The 25,274-nt window shown below is 42.7% G+C and overlaps 1 protein-coding gene across 4 annotated transcripts in view; it reads left to right on the top strand.

Annotated features, from left to right (window-relative positions):
* Positions 1 to 25,274, top strand: part of MAPKBP1 (mitogen-activated protein kinase binding protein 1) — a 921,590-nt gene that overhangs the window by 464,981 nt on the left and 431,335 nt on the right. For all 4 annotated transcript variants that reach the window (XM_086937231.1, XM_086937232.1, XM_086937229.1 and 1 more), the window contains one exon: positions 13,746 to 13,916. In XM_086937231.1, coding sequence (XP_086793357.1) covers positions 13,746 to 13,916 — 171 coding nt within the window. The remainder of the gene's footprint in view (positions 1 to 13,745; positions 13,917 to 25,274) is intronic.

Raw genomic sequence — 25,274 nt, 5'->3', positions numbered from 1 at the left:
AAAGCCTACATCTACACCCTGTCATCTATGTCCAGAGCTCACCGGATGATGCTAAAGATGCCTCTGTGTCATGCTCATGTGAATTTAGAATACCTTGAAGACGTAGCTGTTTGTCTGACCTGATTGTAATGGTGAGTCTATATTGTTCATCATTAATCACTGATGTATTAAAAGAAACTTTGCTGTGGAACAAATATGACCCCGGAAACTGTATAATCTTCTGCTGAGCAAAGGTTCGTGTTTTGTATCAAGCATTGACCGTATTGTGGCTCGCCAAGTTTACCATTAGTGTTCATTAGAGAAATGAGACACTATTATGTAACATTTCATTCATCTTCGCCGAAACCGAACAAACAGTATTGTGCACAACTCATCTCTAAATGTTAGGAGTTAATATCCCAAATCCATGCCATGGACTAACACCATCACACATAATGGAAGATGTGCTTTACAAGGACTATCTATTGACACTGTATTGTGCGTGCAGTGACGTTATTGGCCCTAGATGGCAGTACAGCCAGCTTAATCTAATTTTCTGTATCACGAACGACTCCCACCACCTGCTATTATAAATGCCTGTACACTTTCATTTAATCATGCCAGTCTGTGCATCGTTTAAAATTGCTACCCACAAAGCTTTAGACCAAATGAGCAATGGGAAAGGAGAGGCCCATCGCCGTGATACTACCCTCCATCTTAATTAACTGCTTTCGGCGAACTTTATGCCCTACGGCGATCCTAGCCCGGGCCGCATTGCGCGTTGAATCGCAGTTCTTGCATAAACCGCCAAGCTTTTACATATCCTTTGTGGCTGTATTCTTGCGTTTCAATTGTAAAGAAAAACCCCATTGAGAGTGCTTATGCCCCGACCGGATAACCTACCGAGGTGCCAGTCTTCTGCGAGCAGATTGGGCACAGCCATTACTTTCGAACATCGCCCTTTCCGCTTAGTGTAATACACATAGGCCCAACATGCTTTAAATTATGCTTTACACTGCCACACAATAAAACTTCACGCTTTCCTAAATCCTAAGACAATGATGCGGTCAGCGACACATGCAAGGACAGGCCCGCCTGTTCCATCGTGAATGAGGACCCTTGTTGATAAGAGGCAACTTAGACTACAATGTGCCATAGCCCCGAAATTACCTCCAGCCATCCGCTCACGTACTGCAGGGCAGATCAGAGGCCCTAACTCAATACCAAAGGCCCTAACTGTCCATTGATTTTCCGTATGAGAACGAAAGGCGGGCACTCACTTGCAGCACTCCGATCAGCATCCAGCATAAGTATTTACCTGAGATTATGCCCCGTAAGCCCACGTAAAAAACCCTGCCACATCAGCACGTGGGGTCTCTCTTGAGCGCACCACCCGCTTACCTAAGCGACTGACGAGTGTTTATTCCTCCGCCCGGCTCGGCAGCTTCTTTGCCTATCGTTCCTCTCTTTGTCCTCCCGACAGCCGAGGACCCTCGCCGCCTCCAAGCATCACCAGGAATTGAAGCTGCTGCTGTTGTACACGCGCGCCACCGAGCGCCGTCTCGCTCTCTTCACTCCTCTCACCTCCGGCTGCGCGAATATCCGGATAACTGCATATGAGCCATGCTGCTCAACTACCTGTAGCTGGAGAAAAAGGAAGAGAAAATTAGGAAGCCCCGGGAGCGGGGCACGACCAGTGTGGGGGAGCGTCCAGGCGACAAGGGGCCACCTGAGCGCTCCCCCTTCCTTTTTTCCTGGGATCGCAGGGAGGGGGCGGCACGCCCCCTCCCCCCGCCCCCCAGCCGCCCGCCCCCCCGACCCGGAAGTCTGCACAATGCCTTCCGGGTCAGGGGCCGGGCGCCAGCCAACCGGTGGTGCGGCGCACACCCCCTGCGTCATCACTGGACGCCGGGAGGTCGCGCCCCCACCACCGGGTGGCAAGGGGAGAGGGGGTCGCCGCACCGCCATGCGGGCGGGGGGGCCGAGGGCCCCCCCTTTTCATATGCGCAGAGGCAGGGGACTGCAGAGTCCGTGGACCCAGACTGTATGGGAAAATTGTTAGTCCTGAACAGGACAGCTGGCAAATCCGAAGGGGCTCTCGGCCCAAGTCACCCTTGTTTTAATGGATGGAAGGATCCAATCCTACGAGGGCAGGGGTGGGAAGGCTTGTTCTCTGCATCCCGCAGTGCTGGCAGCAGTGCGACTTACAGTACCTGCAGCAGGGAGCCGTATGCAGTCAGTAACTAGAATTTAGAAATAATGTTCTATTGAGTATACAGAGTGCATAGTCTTCGCTATTTGGTAAGGTCGAGCTCCTAGTTTGCATGTCATTTCCCGTGAATAAGCATTAATCAAGGCTAATGAACAAAGGGGAGAATTCTGATGTCTTTTCCCCAGGGAGGATCTGAAGCGAGCTATATTGAACCCTGCTATATTGAACTATAAACGGACGCAGACCTCTGCTACTCGGCCATAGTTTTGATCTCTACACCTCGGATTTTTCTCTTTGCGTGGGTCACTGAAATCACTTTGAAAGAAGCTGCTGCCGTTCTGTAACTGATGGTTCTCAGTCCCTTGCTGGGTTTTCTAGGAGAATGTCACTGGCATTATTACTTCTTCTGATTTAGTGTATTGATTGGTATTGTCCAGGGGTTGACTCTGCCTGGCCGGAGAATGCATGGGTTGTATCCGCCAGTGCTTGTGGCAGTCTGTTTTCATTCTCTTTTTTTATTGAGACAAAGAGCAGCATTTTCAGATCTCGGACGTCCTTCATTTTGTGGTCTGCCATTGAGTTCCTGTCCCTCCATGTACACGAACTGCCCTCTGCTGCCTCAGGTTGATGGAGAGTGAATGCTGTGTTTCTCATGTGCAGATCAATAATCTGTCGACTTCCTTGCCGCAGGGCTCCTGGGAGCACTCCCAGGTTCATTCCGCAGCATGCCTGTTCAATAACTGCTGGACCAGTCGCTTGTGAAAGCCTTCAGGGACCGGCCAGTTGGAGGTCGCCTGTCGTCGCGTTGTTCTGTGACCGTAGCAGGACTGGCTGATGACATCCAATGGCTTTAGCGCCCCAGTCCATGCCTTTAATACACAAGCTTAACGAGGCAGGGTTGTTATCAGGCAGAAGTGGCGATATGTTCGATTCGTTCTTGATGATTGTGCATGCCAGCCTCATTTCTTTTTCCTTTGTATTCCAAATATTTGATGTGAGGTAATTACTTTGAAGATGCCTTATTGTGTGTAGTGTCACAGAAATCTGATGGAGACTTCTAGCCTCAGATTTCTTACCTGTACGCCAGAGCAGACAAACTCACACAATTATGCCTACCGTATCACAAATGGTGCTTCATCTGGAGGTGTGGTGCAAGGCCTCTTCCAAGATTGTGGAGAATCTTGATTAGATCTGTTCACCACCTCTGAGAATGCTCAATGTCGGCACGTCTGCGCACTGGAGTTTCCAAGGCGGCTCTCGTTTAAAGACCCGTTTCGTCTTATGTGGAGCTCAGTACTCATTTATACCTTTCCACCAATACCATTCCTGTCCAGAGTTCTCAAGAAAATCAAGAATTATTGGCCTGAAATCATCTCCGTGACTCCCGACTGGGCACGGAGAGTATGATATACCGAACTCCTGAGCAGGAGTATTTATCCTTTAATCAAGCTGCCCCTTCAGGAGGATCTTCTGGCACAGCAGCAGGGCAGGGTATTGCACCCCAAACTGTCCACTCTCCACATTCATGTGTGCAGATAGAGTGGCGACAGTTGAGGGTGTTTGATATCCTGCCTGAAGTATATGATGTAATTCCTGCCACCAGACGTTCTTCTACCAAAACCATCAATGCATTGCTGCTGGGACAAATTAGTGTTGTGGTATGCATCTAAGCCTGTTGACTCACTGTATGCACCCTTGTCAGAAGTCCCTCTTCTTTTTATCCCTGAGCCGGCAAGGCTTTTCTCTGGGCACAGTGAAAGGATATCCATCTGCCATTTCTGCTTTTCTATGGCTGCCAGATCAACCTTCCCTGTTTAAGTATCACACTTGTGTACCCATTAGGGTTTGGTGATGGGTTCAAGTAGTCCATTTTATAGATTAGAGCCAATGTGTATGGTGAGATGTAGTTAATTTGCTTACACTACATTTTAATTACTAGTTTGTTTGTTTAGGAAGAGCTTGCAATTTGAATGCATTGCCCAGTTATTTAAAAAAAAAAACGCTATTTAGTAATCTCTTGTACATTCATTTGTTTTACTTTGTTGTGATAGTAGGTTGTTGGATTTACACCTTTTTTAAATTTTATCCCAAAGCAAAGGCATGCACGCCCATAGTCTTTACTAAAGATGCAATAAAAATATTAACGCTTTGTCAATGGAAACACCTCTCTATGGTCTCAAAGCAAAGACCACTCTTTCCACTATATACCAGCATAATGGAGCTTGCTGCCTGTGTGAACCTGCACTTCAATGCCCCACATAGTGGTTTTAAGCGCTATACAAATACTATAATACAATACTGTGTAGTATTTTCTGTATGCCATTTACTTAAAATACTAACCTAATCGTGTCCCTCCTTTTCATGGTAATTGTTTCATGGAAGAGCTTAACTTGGTCGGTTCAGGAAAGGTGCCAAAACCCGGTCCCTAACAAAAAACAGACCTTTTGACTATGCCAATGCTTGTTAAATTATTTCAGTGCTGCTACAGCCAGTTTAGTGGTACGTAACAGCCAAGAAGGGCATCTACCTTTTTAATGCATCTTTTCCACACTAACCAGAAGGAACTTTTAAACCCTTCTTCCCTGCTCCATGCCCTTCTTTTCTTTTCATGACACATCAAGAGAGAATCCGGCTGCAGTAGAGGGTGATTAGTTTGTGGATTGTATTTATTTATTGTTTTGAAGTTAAATAGCAGTTCTCTTTTGAGCTACATTTCCATGAAGTGCAAAAATTGGAATTGAGATTCTCGGAAGTAGTTGGCGAACTGGACTGTAATTATAGGTACGTCACGGTTTCTATTTGAAAGGGATATTTTTTTTGTTCCACCTAGAACTTGATCTCATTCTGAGATACCTGTACGACATTTGGCACTCAATAGCATGTCTAGTGATGTTTCAGCACGCATAATTTGTACAGATCCCTCCGATAGGCAAAACGTTTTGTCCGTTCAAGTTCCTTCTTCATTACAACGACAAGCATTTGTAATGCAGTTGGACTCACATTTACGAGAGTTTGAGCTATTGGCATTGTAAATGACTGCCAAATAAAAGGCATTGTCGTTTACAATGCTAATAGCTTAAACTAACTTAGACACTAATATTGAGCTACTAGTACAAAGATGTGAGAGAGACTTAAAGCCACCCAACAACTTACAGAATGCAAACGAGCTGACAGAGCATTATATTACCTCAATCGGGAACATCGTCAACAACACTCTGCCATTAAAACAAAAAAGAATAACGGCAAAGACGAAGAATCCATGGTTTGACGGATCACTGAACGAAGATAGGCGCAAACTAAGAATGGCCGAAAGAAAATGGAGACAAAACCCTTCAGCCCCTGAGCCGAAAGCCCTTAGAAAAATTAGAAACCAATATAACAAAAAGATCATCAACTCCAAGAAGGAATTCATAAGATCGGAACTGGATAATGCCAAAAACAGACCACGGAAACTGTTTGAAATCCTGAAACAACAATCAAACAAACTAACCAAAACAGCTCATGAAAACGTAAAAACATCCATAAGTAGCGAAGAATTTTCTACATTTTTCACGGAAAAAGCCAAAGCGCTTGAAACAGAGCTCTTAAGCGCAGCAAATAACCTACCCATTCAACCATCGACTACGAACGATCTCAATTCGACTACAGTGTGTAACATAACAAAAAACAATGCAAACTGGGACACATTCGAATTATACAATAAGAATTCAATCGCCAAAATGCTCATGAAAATCAAACCGAACAACCACTACCAAGATCCCCTACCTGCAAAATGCGTAAGAGAAATCAGCCACATTGTGGTGCCAATCTGGACCAAAATAATAAATGCATCACTGTCACAAGGGACCCTCCCAGACTGTCTAAAAACTGGTCAAGTTGTTCCATTGATCAAAAAACCGACTGCAGATGCTACAGACCCGAATAACTTTCGACCAGTGACCAACATCCCTCTATTGGCCAAACTAATTGAGAAATGCATGCAGGGCCAACTGAGCCAACACATCAACAAGTTCTCCCTACTAGATGAATGCCAATCAGGATTCAGATCAGGGCATAGCACGGAAACAGCGATCCTCCATATTGTCGACGACGCGCTACAGGCTCTTGATCGAAGTCAAGCATGCTTGCTAATTTTTCTGGACCTGTCATCGGCATTTGACACAGTAAATCACGAAGCTTTACTGGCCAGGCTACAAGACAGGATGGGAGTATCTGGAAATGTGCTGAAATGGTTCGAATCTTTCCTACGGAACAGAACACAACGTTTCCTGGTCAATCATTCAATTTCACCATCCTGCCCTAACTCAATCGGAGTCCCACAAGGATCGACACTATCCCCTGATCTGTTTAACTTGTATGTTGAACCTCTTACAACAATTCTCAGAAACTCAGAGATATCTTATCATATGTATGCGGATGACACGCAAATATATATAAAGATCACCTCCCTGGAAGACATTGAGCGAATGAATGAAACATTAAAAAGGACATTGCAATGGCTAACGACCAATCATCTGAAGCTAAATGCTCAAAAAACAGAATTCTTACTAATCTCCCCACCAAAGTGTGGTACGGAAATAAAGGAATGGACCAAGTTGGTGACTGCGCTCAACTGCACCCCGACTCTAGTCAACTCAGCTAAATCGCTTGGAATCACTTTAGACGAGAGTCTTGACATGAAAACCCATATTAATTTAATGGCAAAAAACGCCCGCTTCCACCTGAACTACCTAAGAAAATTGAAACCATTCATCTCTGAAGCAGATCTGAAACTGGCAATCCAATCTTTAGTCATCTCCAGGATTGAATATGGTTGCACCACCTTAGCAGGTTTACCAAAAACATCCACAGCACCACTAAAAGCCTGCCTCAATGCTGCGGCGAGACTCATCACCGGATCTAGGAAATTTGACCACATCTCTCCTCACCTGAAAGCGTTAAATTGGCTACCCTATGAGGCCAGAATTCAACTGAAGATAGCATGTATCACCCACAGAGCACTCCACCACAATACCCCTAGTTACCTATCCAAGAAAATTGAGCTATCAGGAGGTAACAGACCGACCAGGAGTGCCAAAGAGTTGGTGCTGCGCCCAGCCATATTCAGAAAGAAAAAAACTTATGACAGAGCGTTCTCAGGAGCTGCCCCAGGATTTGGAATTCATTGCCTCCAAGTATTAGGAAGATTCCTAATACCTCAAAATTTAAGCGGGAAGTGAAGAGCTTCTTAATGAGTAAATACCTTATGTAGACAAGGTTATGTCTCACTATGAGATCGAATTCTAACAGGATGGGAAGGACTGCCGTGAATTAGATGAAAGATAAATGATGGCCTGATACTGTCGACTTTCCTTTTGTATCTAAACTGTATACCAATTGCTACCTCATGTCAAAGCTAATTTATACAACTATCTCACAGTCTGAAACTATATAACCGCTACCTCATAGGTATGAAGAAAAGGACAAATGACATAACCTTCATGTTGTAAAGCTAATTCGTATTATCATCGACGAACTTGAATGGAATGTAGCTACTTAAGCACTCACTATAGCCATATAATTATCTACCTCATATCTATCTGTTTGTTCAATGATTATCATCTTGTTTATATTTAAGCTACTTTTATGTGAAGCGCTCTGATACCCACGGGTCTTGTTCGCGCTATATAAAACTCTCAATAAATAAATAAATAAATAAAACTCTCCCAAATACAAGACATGTTGCATTTCAAATAAGTTTGGCGCTTGTGCTATAAACATTTTTTTTTTAAGTGTTGGGAGAGAGTATGTCTAAAGCTATTTTAGAAAATAGTACTCGGATGCTGTAATTAAAGCCTACCGAGTAACAACACACGTAACCGTGGTGTCTCCATGGGAGGTTACAAAATGAGACAAGGCGGTCCTAAGGAGGGACTACTAAACCTATTGGCAATGAACAGCTGCAATTTACAGTGGACAATGACACAAGCCAATGAAAAATATTGGAGAAGTGGGCGGTGCTTCAAGGCCCTACCTGAATACAGAATGCCTCACAGAGCAGCGCATGCGCTGCCAAGGCTCGACCTAAAAACTCCTGTGAGATTTACTCCTCAACTTTGCATGAGACTAGACTGCTGCTGGGAAAGCATGTTTTTTGTGGGTTTGGTATAAACTGTTCTGTAGTTTTGAGATGCTTGCAATTTGACTAAGATGTCAGGCAGGCTCCAAAGGGTTAATACTTTTGTTTGTTTTGTCGACTGACACAACTTGTGAATTCTGTTAAACATATTAGAATTGTATTTGATCTGATTGGCTAATGTAGGACTTACATTTCTTCCACCACTGTAAGTCTGTTTGATAGGTAAACAGAATGAGGAGGATTGAAATAAAGGCCCAGAACAAGCATTGGTTGAACATACATAAAATCTGTTTCAAAGAAAGCTAGTTTGCGAGTGACATAAAATTGAGAGCTCTGCTTAAGAGCATGATGAAATTACGCAAATTGAAAAAATTGGGTTAAGTCGTCCTGGCTGATAGGATGCTTTGGCAGCGAGCCTCTGCTGTCCAAGTGCAGTGTGGGTGCATAGCAAATGAAGGCTGTATATAATAAAAATAAAAAAATCACTGAAAAAAGTTAGTGAAGTTATGTATACATTGCAAAACTGAAAAACATTGGATATTTTGTAGCAGTACACAAATGATAACTTGCGTCCCTCTGAAACTTTCTCTCTCCTACCACTTAGACTTTTCATGATATCACCCTGAGGTGACGATTTAAAGAACAAATTACTTCCCTGCTGTCATATCGCCTTACTATGAACATTGTTGAGACCACTATGGTTACACTATCATTTGATTGATTTGGATTAGGATATTGTATTATTAACCAAGAATACATGACTTTTTTTTCTCTTTGGATCTGTGATATGTGGACTCTTGATGTAGAGTGATATTTCTAAAGAGTATTGTTGGACATGGTGAAATGGATTTGAGCTGCAACATGCAGTACTTGCTCTTTCATGTAAGGTCAGTTCCTTTGTGCAACTGGCGTAACAGTCTCTGAGCAGGCTGCATGTGACATGTATTCACTGGTGTATTCACATGTGTAGGTGCTGGGGAGAGGCTGGTCTAAATCAGCCTGACCTCTAAGTAGAAGCAGTGCTGTTTCCCTGAAATGCCAGTGAGGAGTGCAGTTTATGGGGACATCACTGGCCTGAGAAGGTGAGTCCCATGTTCTAGAACTCTCCATCTCTGTAAAGAAGCAGAAGGATAGATTAGCCCTACTCATGAACCCCTGTTTGGATTGTGAGGCATACCACTTTGGGTTTGTGTAGTTGGACACTTGTGGACTCTGTTTTGAGGACTAATGGCACTAGCTTCCTGAATCCCCATACAGGACCAGTAGCGTTAACTTGCTGGGCACCCTAAAGGAAGGGATCTGTGGCGTAGTCCTGCTGGTGAATTTGTGCTCAAGTGGGAGCTACAGGCTTCTGCTGGATATACCAGCACCCGCCAAGTTACTGAATGCTTGGATGCTTGAGGACTGCAGGCAGGGAGAGGGATTTAATGTGGAGGAACACTGGGGTTGGTGACAACGTTAAGTTAGATTATCACCAGGACTGAATAGTAAGGCAGGTCCACTCCCGTACAGCTAAGTTGCGGATAAGTAGGAAGCAGCAGTGCCTGTAAGAAGTCCAGAAAATGCAGAATCTTCCTCCTAATGCGGGGAGTTAGGAAATCCCCGGTAAATTGCCCCTTTTAACACAAGCGTGCTACCAGGAGCAAATTTAGGAGGTCAGCAAAGCTCCCCAAAGAGGGACTGAGATATCAAACCACAGTGGCTGCTCATGCTTGAGCAGGGGCTCTGGATGCAGACAAGAAATTCCAGACAAATCCCAGAATGGATTGCCTTGCCTCCTGAGGTGCCCATGACCTGTTGGACCCCATAGAAATGAAGAACCCTCCTGTGCTGTTTAAGTTTTGTGTCTTAGAGGGGCCTTACACACAATAAGATTCCCCTTTGTGCTTTAATTTACAGAAGTAGTGTCAATCAAATAGTAACCACTGAACCAAAACCTTCCCTCAAAATAACTATTTAACAAAAAGAATATATTCGAATAAATGTTACTACATTAAATTCATATTAAAGCATATAACACATTCCATAAAACATTATTTGTTAAAATCCAATGGAGATGGATGTTACCTTGTCAAATGATTTTTAGCATATATTTCATAATCTCATCACCATTCACATGTCAATACCAGTTACACATTTATGTTCTGTATATTGAACAATATGACTTTAAAAATGGTTATAAACAATTTTGCATACACTATAAACAATGATTTGCATTTAAAAACAAATGTCTAAACGATTCAAATTAAATAATGACTCACATTAATTAAAACCGGTGTCGACGCAGCGTTTTCAGTGATTTTATCTCCGCCTTCTTCAGGACTCGTAAATTATATATTTCTTTGTTGCGTTTTTTTTTTTTTAACTCAATTGATCTGAAACAGTTTAAAGCAAAAAAAGATAAGGAGAATAGATTACTAATCATTCCTGTAGCGGGTTGGTCCAGTGTGCACTATCTTGTTTTTATAATAAATTGTAAGAATGCTATGACAAATATTGTCGAATATCTCCTGGATTATTATCCTTAATACTAGGTTTTTTATATATATTCAATATATCGTGACCTGCTATCTCACCATTCAATGACTTTATGGGTCAGGGTAGCTTCTACGTGCATATCGTCCAGTATGGGTGTACGTCCTCTAAGTTGAGGTTGTTTTCTTCAAATTGTATCCATCAATTAGGAAGAAAGTCCATCAATTTTGAAACCTATATTATATATAATAAATAGTTATTTTACTTAATGGGTTATATGCTCAATTGTAAATTTATCCAGTCATGTCTTGAGTTACTTACTTGCGAAATTTTTTGCTTTATTCAAAATTTCACAAAACTCCACCAATATAATTTTAATGTTGTTCCGCAATGTGATATACATAGGAAACCTTAAATGGCGTATACCTACTGAACTTGACTCCTAGGTCGTAACATACCCTGATTACATTTTGAATAATGTTCAGTTCAATGAGTACATTCTTTATCTTATTTCATTTGTCCTTCATCCCGAGATGCTTGTGACCATATCCTTGAAATTATGATCCCTGGTTTCTATTCGATGTAAATAGAATAATGCTTTTACTGTCGCAGTCCTGTGTTTCATCATACTATAATTCCTTAATACTAACACAGGAGTAATAATAGGACTGCAATAGTAAAAACATTATTCTATTCTATTTACCTGATCTGTTTCTGGGTCAGCAATTTCCTATGTCTCTTCTGCATAGCCTGAGGAATCCGTCCAGGTTCTATTTGTCCCTGAAAATTATAGCCTGTGAAATAGCTGGAAAGTCACCTGAGACGTCCTGATTGGTAGATGCTGCCCCTCTGTTACTGAATGAGCAATCTGTGGATAGCTTGATGGTGTGCCATGATTAGCCAACATTTTTTTTTCATTTTGACTATGACGGAGTTTTGCACTGGTCTTCTTGATGTGAAGAGTAATTTCAAGTTGTGCTTTTACAAATTGGTTGTCAGTGGTTGTCTTTTTAGTTGTGGCAATGCACATTTGACATACAGGTGGTTTTAATGTAATTGCAGCGTTACAGGGGAACTCCTACAGAAGGAAAGGATTTGAGAGTTTAAGATTTCTATATTTCAGGGTTTGTAAACCAATAGCTATACACATTCATACACGGCCTATTGTGTTCTGTCCCTTTGGTGTCGGGGACAATCGCAACCATCTCCTGGAACTCTGCTGTACATTTCCCTGTGGATGTGTGTGTAGACTTCCTCACATAGCACTCTCCACATGCATAAGTACACTTTGTGAATTGTCTGCAGTGCCAGTGACTATACACCTCCACTTGTGACAGTGGTATTTCCTACTCCTCCCATCTCTTTAAATGCATACTTGCCTCTGCTTCTTCTTCAAAGCTCGGATTTACTCCAGCATTGGAACTTTCATAGATTCACATGCCTGAATCCTTCCCCGTCGTCGAGACGGGAGTCTCCGGTATATAAAAAAGCAGCGCTTAGTAGTGTAGCAAACTGAAAAGAGACCTAGGCCCATTTCCCTTTTGCAACCCATAGCCTTTGTTATGTAAAAAAGGCCCAAACTTTTCCCTGAACCAATCCGAGCTCCTCACCCTCTAGAACACTCCTGAGAGAACCTTCTGCCCCTCAGATTTTTCTACCGCACGTTGTGCTAGGGAGTCTCCTTTGAGCTCTGCTCAAACTCTTTACTTCTACAGTATTTTTACTTGGATTTTTAGGTTTCTACATCAACCATGTCTGAGAAAGAGAAAAAAGGATTATTTAGAGCTTGTTCAACCTGCTCCAAGAAGAGGTTGTTTACAGATGACCCTCACAAGGACTGAATCTACTGTCTCTATCCAGATCATAAGGCAGCAGATTGTAAGGTATGTCGTACCTTTTCAAATAAGACATTGAGAGATCGTGAGGGAAGGCTACTGATCTGGCTTCAGAAAGTCAAAGCCAGGAAGGAAATCCTCTCAGGTGAGAGTGAGGAGGAATCTGTGGCGTCTAAGATCTCAGAAGAGAAGTAGATCTCTTCAGACACATTCCTCAGGGGAAAGACCCGAGAAGGCCCCCAAAAAGACCACCCCAGGGTCTTCAGGGCGCAGTCCCTCAAAATCCCCTTCAGTCTCATCTAAGGGGAAGAAGGGATCTTGGTGCATTAAGAAAATATTTGTTTTCATGTTTCTTAGCTGTTTTGTAAGCCGTTATCCTTAGGACTGTCTTGCAGAAGCCCACTTTGGTACGGATGCATGACATCCAATCCTCAAGGGGTTATATGCTCAGGTGCTCCGCTATTACTAATGAAGCTATTTTGTCCTGTTAATCTATCTCCCTTGCCGTGGATGATATAGTACCTGTTTATTTTATTGAAGCTGGGGTGGCACCTGCTACTCCAACGCTCACCGTGGTACGTTACATTAGTTGTTAATAAAATTACCATTTAGTCCAGCAAAGTAAAATCTAATATTGAGTTTTCATCCATGTTCATTGTGTTTTAAAACTTCCACAGTTAAATTGTGTGCAGCTCATTCTTAGTACATGTACCTTCAAATAGCTTTGCAAACAAAGCTCATTTTGTTATTGTAAGGATTTTGAGATTCCTTTTGCACACATTTGCTGAAAACGTGATTGGAAAGGTATTTTGCAAACATACTCCCATGTTAGTATTACACTATAGGTTGATATGGTGTAATTTTCACACTTTCATGAGTTTTGTGCGCTGTTTTCGATAGATCCAATGCACAGGAGCTCACTGGAAGAGCCTTTGATGTGCATTGAACGGAGTTTGTGTGACTACAGTAGGATTTTTTTGTGCTGTGCGTCTGTAAATACCTTGTATCATGTAAGTGTTAAGGAATGAACCTGTTACACGCACGCTTCTGTTCAGGTACTTTGTTCTACCAGAGCAGCGATACTGCCTCATTGTTTCTTAACCATTTGTTTTACATCTCTCTATAGAGCGGGCACATGCCAGCAGTGCGAGTATGGGATGTGGCAGAGCGGACACAAGTGGCCGAACTCCAGGAGCACAAGTATGGCGTGGCCTGTGTGGCATTTTCACCGAGCTCCAAATATATTGTGTCAGTGGGCTACCAGCACGACATGATTGTCAACGTGTGGTCGTGGAAGGTATGTCCAGTCAGACTAATAAATGGGTAAACGGGGAGAGCACGTGGAGAAAAGAAGACCAATCTAAAGTAAACCTACTGCTTTAGTCAAAATATAGTAATTCATGGTGGTTGCTTCTTTCTTCAGACATTAAGGCCTTTCTCGGATTCTGTCCCATAAGCTAGTGCTCACACCTGATAGCTATGCACAATCCCTTAAAATCTCCAAGGATGCTTTGTGTTATTTGTTCTTTTTTCGTTTAGTTTGTCACATTGAAATCCTCCTTAGTACATCTGTTTACCTTAACCTCTTGGCTGCTAGGCGTTTTCCCGCTGTGTGCTGGAAAATGCCATTTTAGTGGCACTATGACGAGCTCAGCTCGTCATCAGCACACGACACCCGTGGGTGATGACGAGCTGAGCTCGTCATCAGCATCGAAAGGGTTAAGTAAAAGATAAGGAACATAAAATCTAACCATGCTTTATATCTGTAAATACTGTTTTTGTTTTAAAAGTAGAAACCGCTGTAGGTATTACTCTATAGAAAAGAAACTGGTCTTACAGCAGCAGTATGGGTGTTATCAAACCAGCCGGTCTTGGCACCTCTATTTTCCCGTCCAGGGTTAGTACCTTACCACAGTGGGACAGCTTATAGAGATGTACAATCATCCTAACCATATGGAATCTTAAGGTTTAGAGGAGGCGGAAATGGGAATTTATCCCCCTGGAAATTGAGTCGCATCAGTTATATGCAGAGTCGGTCTCCTCTGAGCTTGGCAGAGGCCCGGCATTTAGATCTGTCCGATTACAGCTAGTTAACCTCACTGCTCACTGTGTGGTGTGTTGATGCCAGTGCTTTATTCAAAAGCAAGGCCAATAGTTTGGCCGCTTTCACCCTACCTGTTCTGTTCGGAAAGACCTGTTCTTAAATAGTTGTTTCCACTGTCTTATTCTAATATTTAATTTTTGAATGGGTTTATCGCCTCTATATGCATTCTGTTTATGCATTGTACTCTTTGTAGTCTCACTAGCTAACATTCTTTAGTGAAAAGTCTTTTATCTAATTGTTTGATCAATGAATACATCTGGGCAATAGCTGTACCTCTCACTACAACTTTCAGGGCTCTCCAATTGCTTGCAGTGTTCACCTTCTCTGTAAAATAATTTTTGATTGCAATCCTCATTTAAAGGCGTGGAATTGCGCTGAACAGATACAATATTGGTAATTTCCACTTTGGTGTGCTGTGTCTAGGAAGGCTTGTGCTAAATTTTAAATTCACTATTGAGTGATCAATTAGGACTCTAACCACCTTGTATTTTAGTTGGATACTGCGCATGATGCCAGCTTTCAACACTTATTAGAACATTGGAATGTTGGGAGCTCATGAAGACAATGGAGTGCTTCATGCTTCTACGGGCCGGTAAAGGCCCGCAAAGCAACATTCCAATGTTGTTTTCAAAGGCCTCTTGGAGCCCGAGGGAATCTAAACCCCTCGAACTCAGAGAAGCCTTTGTTTTATTTGTTGGAACATTCTGCTCTCTAGTGGCAGAATGTTCTAATAGCCTAAAAACCCTTCGTAGCTGGGCTATACCGGCTATTAAAGTCCCGCTCCCTTGTTAAAGTCCCTCGCCTTTGGCTCGGGCCTTTACCGCTGGAGCGGAGATTTAATAGCCAGTATAGCCCTCTACAGTGGGCTATATGGCTATAATCTATTCTAGAGTAGGTGTCATGGGGCTGTGCATGATGTGAACATTCTCTTGAAAGTTCCCTCCATATTCCACTGAATCCAATTCCTCAATACCTTATTGCAGTGCTATTTACTTTCTCTGCTTATGTCATGCACTGCGCTGTTCTATCGTTTTCCGTTTAACACAGTCAAAATCTGCCCTCCAGATTACTACAGATCCCAAGTAGATGCCATCCTGCTACTGAGATTCACGTCATCTGTATAAAGGGCATAAAGGCCCACTATTTCCCTGCCATTCAAATTTCCATTAAGAATCCAATATCTACCTTCTTTAACTGTGTGAGTCTCTATGAAAGGTACTAGTGCAGTGCTTAATTTGAGCCGCTGGTTGCCAGTGGGGCCCACCGGCACTTATTTTTTCCTTACCGGACATTTCCCGAGAACAAGAGGGAAAATGTACAAAGGAGGAAGAAGGAGAAAGAATGAAAAAAATTCTCAAAGGGAGAAGCAGGAACCTTCAAGAGTGAGGTAAAGGACAGAGAGAGTCTATTAGTCAATTAAAGAGGCATGAGGCGGGCAGCTGGAACTACTTCTACAAATAAGAAATTGACTATGGGCCAGCCACAATCCCACTACTTTTGCATGTGTGCTTTCGCTAGCATGATATACTTGACATCTCCATTTAAGTTTCGCTTTGTTGGCCTTATTGGCATACAGGTGAGTCTCCTGTAGGCAGGTGATCTGTATCGCCTGTGGCGTAGGTATGTCACAGACCTTGTACTCTTCACATAACAATTTAGCCCCCTGACATTCCGTGTTATCATTGTAATCTTATCGATCTTTGAAGTTTATCCATTTGTATGTGCACATTCCTATCCAGATTCCTAATTTTCTCTTATGTGGTTGTGTCCAGGTAGTTCTCTCTGTGCGTGTGTCTGAGACAACACTTTGATACTTCTGTGAACCCACGTTACCACCCACAATCCTTCCTGGAAGCCATTGTGGTGTTTAAAGTTTCATCATTTAACATTAAGAAACTTAACTTTAAAAGAATATAAAACAAAAGAAATAAGTTAAAAAAAAGAAATGTTTTTGAGCCTTCGCTAACCCAGCCCTTCCCATGAGGTGCTAAGAGTATATAACCATTCACCTTGGACTTGGTCCAAAGTCAATTGGAAGGGTTGGCTATTGTTTTTTAAACTGTTCCTTAAGTGGCACTTGTAATGATCCCTTCAACCAGCTGAGGGCTCTGAGTATCCACCTAGATTAAGTTTCTATTTACCGGGGATTTCTTTGCCATTTGCTTCCTCAGCACCTTCATTGTGTTATGAACCCCAATGTACCCCAATATAGACGTAGGTTGTTACACAACCTTTTACATACATCTGTCTTACCATTTTTCTACATAACTGGTCGGACGCTAACTTTTTACCTAGTTAGGTGCTACATGAGGGAGAGGTGTGGCGCCGCGGCCAGGGCGACGGACTCTGGGGATCATGGTTTGATCCCCAGCTCCGGTGGCTGGGGTCCGCCCAGCACCATGCGACTCTGGGCAATAGCTCGCTTAATCTTCCCAACTGCCCCCATCGCCGAGATACCCCTTCGGGGGTGATTCGTGCACTATACAAGTACTGGATTTATATATATTTTTTTTTACATGACGGTCGTGTGGTTTTCTCAGAAAACTAGCCTCCTGTATTATACATGAGGATTCTCAGTATCGCAGCAGGATTACCATCTTCTGCATAATAATTCTACATAAGGGTCACCTCCATCGTCCTCCTTGCCCGACATGCCCACAGTACACTTCTAGGTAGAACCCCGAGGGTACCTTTCGGGTATATAAGCACTACATCTTCGCTGGACATAGCAGTGGAGAAAGATTTCAATGCTGACGCGAGACGCTGAGATCCCTACACGCAGATACTCCAGCACGCAGTGGTCTGACATCCCTTTGGGGTGGTCCATCTTGAGACCAAGACGGGGTCCTTTGTTCTCTCACATCGGGTAATGGGGGTTGGCTCTATCCTAAGAGGATACTTATACACATGCCTGCATATATTCAATGTTTTAGCACTATGGTAGAATTCTACCTGTTCTTTACTCTGCTGGTGCTTCTAACCGTATATATTTTTTTCTGTCTCGTTGTTGCAGCACACTTATTTGAGACTAGAATGACGCTGATTCAATAAATGGTTATTGAAAACGTTCCCACTGTTTATTCTGTGTATCTCTGAGACAAAGTGAGCACGAGTGACTGAGCAAACAGTGCTGTACTCTTTCCACAATCTCTGAGGGGTCAGGGTTGTCATCTTCGATTGTTGCCAGAAGCTATTCGCTCCTTGGTACGAGGGGCTCATCGTGGCACTGTGAGCTAGCAGGACTAACAGACTTGCATATCCTTTGGGGGTGTCTGGAATCAGTCTGAACACCTATCCCTTAGTTTGTTGTCTAAATGCGCAGTTGCTATATAGATTTGTAGGAACCACATGACAATTGATCTTTCTTCCTGCTGATATATTTTGTTGGGTACCTTCATCTTCACGGTCTCGTGGTGATTACCTCAATTTTTTTATGTGCACCTTCTGTCCTTTGGAGTTGTTTGCCTTTCCGGCGACTCCTGTGCTTGATTTGCTTTGGTGCAGGAGTTTGTTCTTGCTTTTTGTTGATTTTCAACTGTGCTGGGTAGAAAATCATGCCTTTCCTGTTTTTTATATCTGCATTTCTTTTTAATAGCTTTGAATGAGCGATGTTGTCTGTGCACCGGCTGGGTGTAATCGGGAAAATGCAAAATCAGAGTACCTTCCATTTGAACTCCCCCCCCCTCCACCCCCTCCCTTCTTGCAGCGCAGAATATCGAATCCCTGTCTTTGTAGTAGAGTAGTCTAAAGATGATTGCTCTAGTGGGTGCCCCAAGCTGGGGAGGGGGTATTGGTGTTTGGTATGCTCTCTCGATGGAGAAAAACTTCAACAAAGCTTTAGGTTTGAGCATTTCAGTTATCCATCCATGTCTTTTTCTGGTAAACCCACTAATCTTAAATGGTTTTGACGTAACTTCACTTCTGCATTCCTTCTCCAATTTTTTTTTCCTGTTCAGTGGGTGGTTCAATTTTTTTTAAAGGTTACCGCTGTACTTGCAGTAACGCCTGCCAGTAGCTCAACCTCTGGTGATTTTTCCTGTAGCACTATTTAGGTTGGTGTGTAAAAAAAATGAATTCCGTTGCTTCTGCCTCCACCTCGGCTTCTAGTGAGGTCCTGGTTCCTTTTATTGCTTTAAATTAATGTCAAAATTATTTCTTTTCTTGTGCTACTGTTCCTTGACCTTCCATCGATCCCTTCGGTTTTGGTGTATTGTCTACATTGACCTGGGTTGCATACGGTCTGACAGCTCTCTTTTACTGTCTTGGCAATCTCTGAAGGACTGTGTGGATAGTTCACCTGATGCACTACTCCTTTCGTTCACCATCCACTGAAGAGTTAATTTTCAGTTTTACTGCCTTGCCGTTTGAGTTATGTAGTTATTTACACCAATAGTTCAGTCATGGCCTTCGCACTCTAATAGTGGATTGGCTCCCTACATTCATAGCTTGTTACGCTGGGTGACTTTAAGTGCTTTGTGAGAAGGTAACGTTCCCTTGCTTAGTGGCTTGGCACCTCATGTTGCGGATCTGGGAATCGTTTTTTTTTTAAAACGCTGATCAAGGTTGCACCAGACTTCTGCCATTGAACTACTCTTGTAGCGTGCTTCTGTTGGGCCGGGCCCCACACCTAGCGCCACTCTGATACTTCCGCTGAAACCCGGCTTCTAGGCACTGACTACGTCGAAGCTCCAACCAAGTAGTGACTGAAGGTTCCTGTTGCTGGCTCCACCCCTGACTTACCTCATACCTGTAAGGTTCTGCCTTTGCCTCTGCCTTTTCAACTTCCTGATGTTTGTTCCGCTGCCATCATGAATTGCTGTCGTCCGCTCCCCACCGACTGAAAGGAGCTCTTTAACACGCTGTTTCCCACGTTTCACCAGTTAATTTCCAGACCATTATTAGCATGCGCTTTTCTCATCTTAATTTACTTTGTTCGTTTCAGGTAGACACTTTACAGTCAGACATTTGCAGCCTCCATTCACGGGACAGCAAGTGCTTCACAGTATCTGTGCTAAGCCGCGCCCATCCCCATGAAATATAGAGATTTTGTAAAGTGGGTATGTTTAATCTATCTAGTATATGTATGTAGGCAGCAGTTTCTTGAATGACCATGGTCTTGATTTTGTAATATTAGTAGAGACTGCTTAAAATTAAGAACATGGTCTTTAGTTAAAACGTATTCGAGTTGTTAAGAGCGCAGGGGTAGTGGATGGCACTGCAGTTTGAGATCTATTTCGATTCAGTATTGTGAAGAAAATATTGCAGCAAGTTTTTAAAGTAAAATTTGACTTAGTATTACTTGTGAAAAATCATATTGTAAAAAATCCCAAGTATGGGTTATAGAAAAACAGACCTATGAAACTCATCATGTAGCAAGACTTTATTTGACCTCTTCCACGTCTAACGAGCATCGAGCGCTCGGGGTTTTGGTGAACATAGTGCGTTTGGACAGAATTCTCATGTTTCCTCTGTTTTGACTGGAAATGAAACGGAAAAGCAGAGACTGCATTTAAAAAAAAATGTATTTATTTTTTTACCGCCTCAGCTTTGACGCCTGATCTTTGGTTTCACGCCACCACTTGGGTCCCATGGGTGTGATGATTGTGAATTGTTCATGTGCCCTTCCTGCTTCCTTTCTCCAGTCATTTCCTGGTGCTGTGATCTACAGCAGAGGGGCATTGTTTAGGATTCTCTTCTGATGTTTTGTTGGTACAGCTTTCTCTTTAACCGCGTTTGCTACCCAGGACTGATGACTGGCACAGAGAATCCAAGCTTTCATTATTTCCATGAAAATATACACGCATCTGATGCCACTGATATTCTTTGTCAGACATTTTCTTTCGCTTCTTAAGACTGATCGCTTTGTTAACGTTTGTATATCTGTTAAAGTTTTAAGCCATACGTTAGGATAAGAAATGAGTATTGGGAGGGGTGAGGGAATTCAATAGTTGGAGCGCTTAAATTTCAGGCACCACCAATCGTAACACTGCATTATTACCAGCACGTGCAGCAAAGTTGAAACTAAAGGACAAAGTAATGATTACTCTGTCATTAACTTAATGCGTGGTACAGTAATCGAAATATAATGTTGGATGTATCAAACAATCTGCTGCTATGATGTAATGCAGAGCATAATCAAAATAGTTTTAGTTTATATAACACTGGGTAGTATCTTGCATTGTAGCCTTTGTGTAGCGCTTTCCTGCCCCTAAAAAGGCTCTAAGGTGTAGCAATAATAGTTTAAGCACATTTTTGGTTCCAAATTTAGCATCATTGACTTGTCTGGAAGCAGACAGCAGAACAATCTCGTCTGTTCTCCTAACCCAGATAGCATGTGTGCAATTTTTGTATTCAGTAATACTTGGAGCTTTCATAGTGTGGGGAAACCATGTTGAGCTACTCTGAGAGGATAGACTGGCTTAATTCATATCCGCAAGGAAAAATAAGGTCACAGGTCTGCAATGGAGCCTGTGTAAACAAGAAATCAAGGTAAGATTAGGAGGGACCGGGTGGGCAACAGAGAAAGAAAAATACAAGAAGAAAAAGACAGCGCTGCAGCGGTGGTTCCTTCACTATGGCGGAGGAGTGTCTCCACCCCCCCCTTTACAGCGGCCAAAAATAAATGAAAAATTAAAAGATAATAAATTGTTGTTTCTTATTATTTTATTTTGTTTCCCGGGGTCTTGGGGGCGAGGCCAGAGGGGATAACAGACACCCACGGAGAGTGATATGCACTGTTATCAGAGTGCATGACTGTTTGGCTGGTCCTCTCCGACTGGCCAAACAGTCATGCGCACTTTGCATGTTCTCCACCCAGGCTGCATTACAGCCTGGGTGGAGAACATGCCCAGGACCCCATTCCTGGCTGAGCGCCGAAAAATGTCCCTCAGACCAATCACAACTCTGCATTGCAGCGTTGTGATTGGCTCATGGGAGCCTTAGTGCTTCCCAAACACAATGCTGCATTGCAGCATTGTAATTGGCTATGGGAAGCCTGGATGCTTTCTGACAGAGCAGACGGACGCAGTGATAAGGTAAGTTTTTATTTTACCATGCACATGGGCTATCCCCATAAACTGGTAAGTGGGGGTTCTAGTTCCTTCAGTGTCTCCCCACATGAAGTAAGTGAAAACGGTTTTCCTTAAGCTGTTGCCTTACTAGGTTTTGTATGGTGAATACAATCCTAGCATCTTGCTGCTTTCTCAAACTAGCTGTCTGGTTGTCCTTATGTGCAGATGTAGATGTGGCATCAATTGTTGGTCTATTTCTTGGTATTTGGTTCTATGAGGTTAGCAGAGATTTGCACAGTGTTTAGTTTGGAAGTGGTTTAAGTAGGTTAGTGTAGCAGTAAAATAAAGTTAGCCTTGGAAGATCTTTGAAGTGTGTTGTGTATGGGTGTGTATGAACCGAAGGACTTCTCAGATTATTCTTTGGATTGGAAGGTCAGTCATCCTTTGCACCTCCGAAGTAAAATGCTTTCCACGTATGCATCACAATCCAGGTAAATAATTATGATGTGATTGTATTTCTGGGAGTTTGGCATGTTTACCCGTATTCTCTGAATCATTGTGGGATGTATGTTGGTGTGGTGGATTAAGGTACTGTTGGCTTGTAAATGCTTAGTCAACTATGTGGCTTTGGTGTTGTGCATTTGATGGTGTAAGGGGTCTGAAAGCGTTTTCTATAGGAGGATTGCCATGTGTAGGTAGGTGTCCGGAGTGATGGTGTGCGATATTAAGTGGAGAACACGATTATTCTATGAAAGCTGAGTTTTAGAGGTAAGCTGGGAGCAAGGTTTACAATGCATTGACTTGAAGGATGTTTGAAGTGTCTTCAGTTTGGTTGATGTGTGGAACTTAAAACCAGTTAGTTCTTTGAACCGGAGACATTATATTCGTATGAGACTAAGCATAGTTCTCTGAAGGATTTATTCACTCCTGCAGGAAAGAAGCATTGTGTGGTCTGGATGCAAACAGGATTGCACAATGCAGTTTTAAAATCCTCACTTCACGGTTATAGGAAAAATCACTGGTACGACTAGAGCATGATTTGTGTGGTTATAAATGCTTCATTGTAGAGATCCCACAAGAGTTATTTGGTTGGGTTGGAGACCTTAATAAACATTGAAGTGAATATTTTTGCATGGATTGCGCTTTTGATTCAAGTAAAGTAAACCTATAGGACCAAACTGCTAGGTTGGTTTGCCTGCAGCCACTGATCTCTGGACTGGTTAGAAGTTCTGCCATCTTCCTGTGTTATTAACTGAACTTTACTGAATGCATGTTTTCCGTGCTCTACAGTGCAGGCTTCATATGTTCTCATTTGAGCGCTACAGGCTGTATGTGCTTTACGCTTGATCTGTCATATGCATTTCCGCATGAGTAACTTAAGCTAAGCTCTACCAGCTGAACCTTTGGTTAAGCTCAGCACTCCAGACTTTGCAGCTTCTGAACTTGGATCTAAAAAAATCTGAACTTGGATCTCAAAAAAGCAAGTGTTCCAGGTTGTAGGCTGAACATAATCTGAGCTGTGGAAAGCAAACTGGATACATTCTAAGCTCTGCTAACTGCATGTGTATTATATAAGCATGTCTTCCTAACTGAAATGTGAGTACTCTTTGTGTTATATGTGGCATAAAGATACCCCTGCTGTGTCATAAGGATATTAGAGGCACCCAAGAAGTTTGACTATTTAGAAGAACAAGGCGAAATGCTCCTTTCTGTTTCACAGTAGAATTGGGTATATTGCTATTTGCAACCCTCCTGTGATGGTCTTCAAAGACAGAGTTACAGTAAATGTAGAGAACAAGAAGGCCTGCCCCTTTAAAAACCCGAGAGGCGTCCCTTTCAATAATGCATTGCACCAGCAGTTACCTGCCAGATTATTTTTTCCAGTTTGCTTCAGAAAGATATTTTACACCTCTGAGAAATAATTGTTTTGTTTGTACGGAAGTAATTTTTACAAATTTCACTCAACTTCATCTCAGTGTACAGGAAACAGTTTTATCCTTACATTGACTAATATTTCTAGTCAGAATGCCATACTTATTCACGAGCTGACCTTGTATGGTTTGCCTACCTGTGGCCCATTCATTTAATACCATTTGTAAAACATTTTTATAAGTGGTTGGAGAGAAAAGGAGGAGTGCAATATCTGCTTCTCATACTACCTCTGGAAGAAGAAATCTCAGATCATGTAATCAGGATGGGTTAGGTCGCCTTCAATCCAATATAAGCTTTCTTTAATACATACCACACGTAGTAAGAAAAGGAGAGAAATGACAAAAGGTCCTTAACAATGGCATAAATTCCAGACCCACCCACTTTCCCATTTAAGCCAATAATCCCATTTGAGGATCTGGTTCAAACACCTCTGGACCTTTCACCAGTTAAGAAGGCCTCCCAAGGCAACATCCAGGTCTCCTCTGAGGAAGTGGAAGCCTACTTCTCTTCCAACTGCCTCTCCTAACTACACCCACCAACAAATGATGTACATCGTATTCACACTCCAGATCTCATTCCTCTATCATGCCTACTTCTCTGGCACATTTTCCTGGAGTGTCTCCAGTGGATGACAACCAAACATTTCAAGATGTTCTGGATAGAGGAGCAACAAAATTAAGCTTCCCATTGGAGACTCTGCAACCAACAGTCTGTCGTGTTAGAAACGCTTCATCAAAGAGCTACTCGTAGATCACTTTTATCTGTTTAGACAGCAAGAGTTCATGAAGATGTTGTAAGAAGTTTTTTTGTCTAATTGAGTTTTAGGAGTGCTGCAGTGGACTGGACTCAGCAACATTTTCGGCAACCACTTATTGTCTCGGAGTCTCGTTCAAAAGATCTTCCAGGCTTTGTCTTTTGTTTTTGAAATTGAAGATTGAAAACTTATGGTTTTCATCATCACCCCACTTTGGCCAGCACACTGAAGAGATGCTGGGAATTATAAATGAAAAAAACAATTGATGGACAGAATGCAGAACAATGTTATACATTCACCCCAGTACAGAGATCTGGGCCCAATCCATCATTTTTTTGCACTCCACACCACCCCAGTTCAGACATGGCCATATGCAAATCAGTCTGACCCTGTGCCTCATGGGAACAGTCCAGCCCGAACTGCCAAGCCATGCCTTCCCTGGACCGGAAACAAGCTTCCGAGGACCGGTTTCTGGCATTCCAGCCGTCTTCAGCCCGGCTTGCTTGAATCCAGTGGTGTGGAGTGCATGGGACTCACGTCTGAGCATACCCATCCCACTCGGGGCGACAAATGCAAAAACCACAATTGATGGACAGAATGCAGAATAATGTCATACATTCACCCCACCCCTCCGCGCAGGTACAACCATGAAATGAGCGATTCTCCAACATTGCTTACAAATTGACGATCAATAAATCTTAGTGTAGCTGTGATGGAAGAACAGCTTGAATGGCAGCTGCAGTTGATCGATGGCTGGTATAGCAGTACTGATCTATTGGGCAACAAAAAGACAATCCTATTAATGCTTTGTAAGGCAAAGTTAACTTATACTTTGGTGAAAAACAGCTGTTTATT

Source organism: Lissotriton vulgaris, chromosome 9 (genome assembly GCF_964263255.1).
Source record: "Lissotriton vulgaris chromosome 9, aLisVul1.2, whole genome shotgun sequence".
In the NCBI taxonomy this organism is placed as follows: domain Eukaryota; kingdom Metazoa; phylum Chordata; class Amphibia; order Caudata; family Salamandridae; genus Lissotriton; species Lissotriton vulgaris.
Note: the sequence above shows the minus strand (reverse complement) of the source record. Positions and strands in the feature narration are given on the sequence as shown.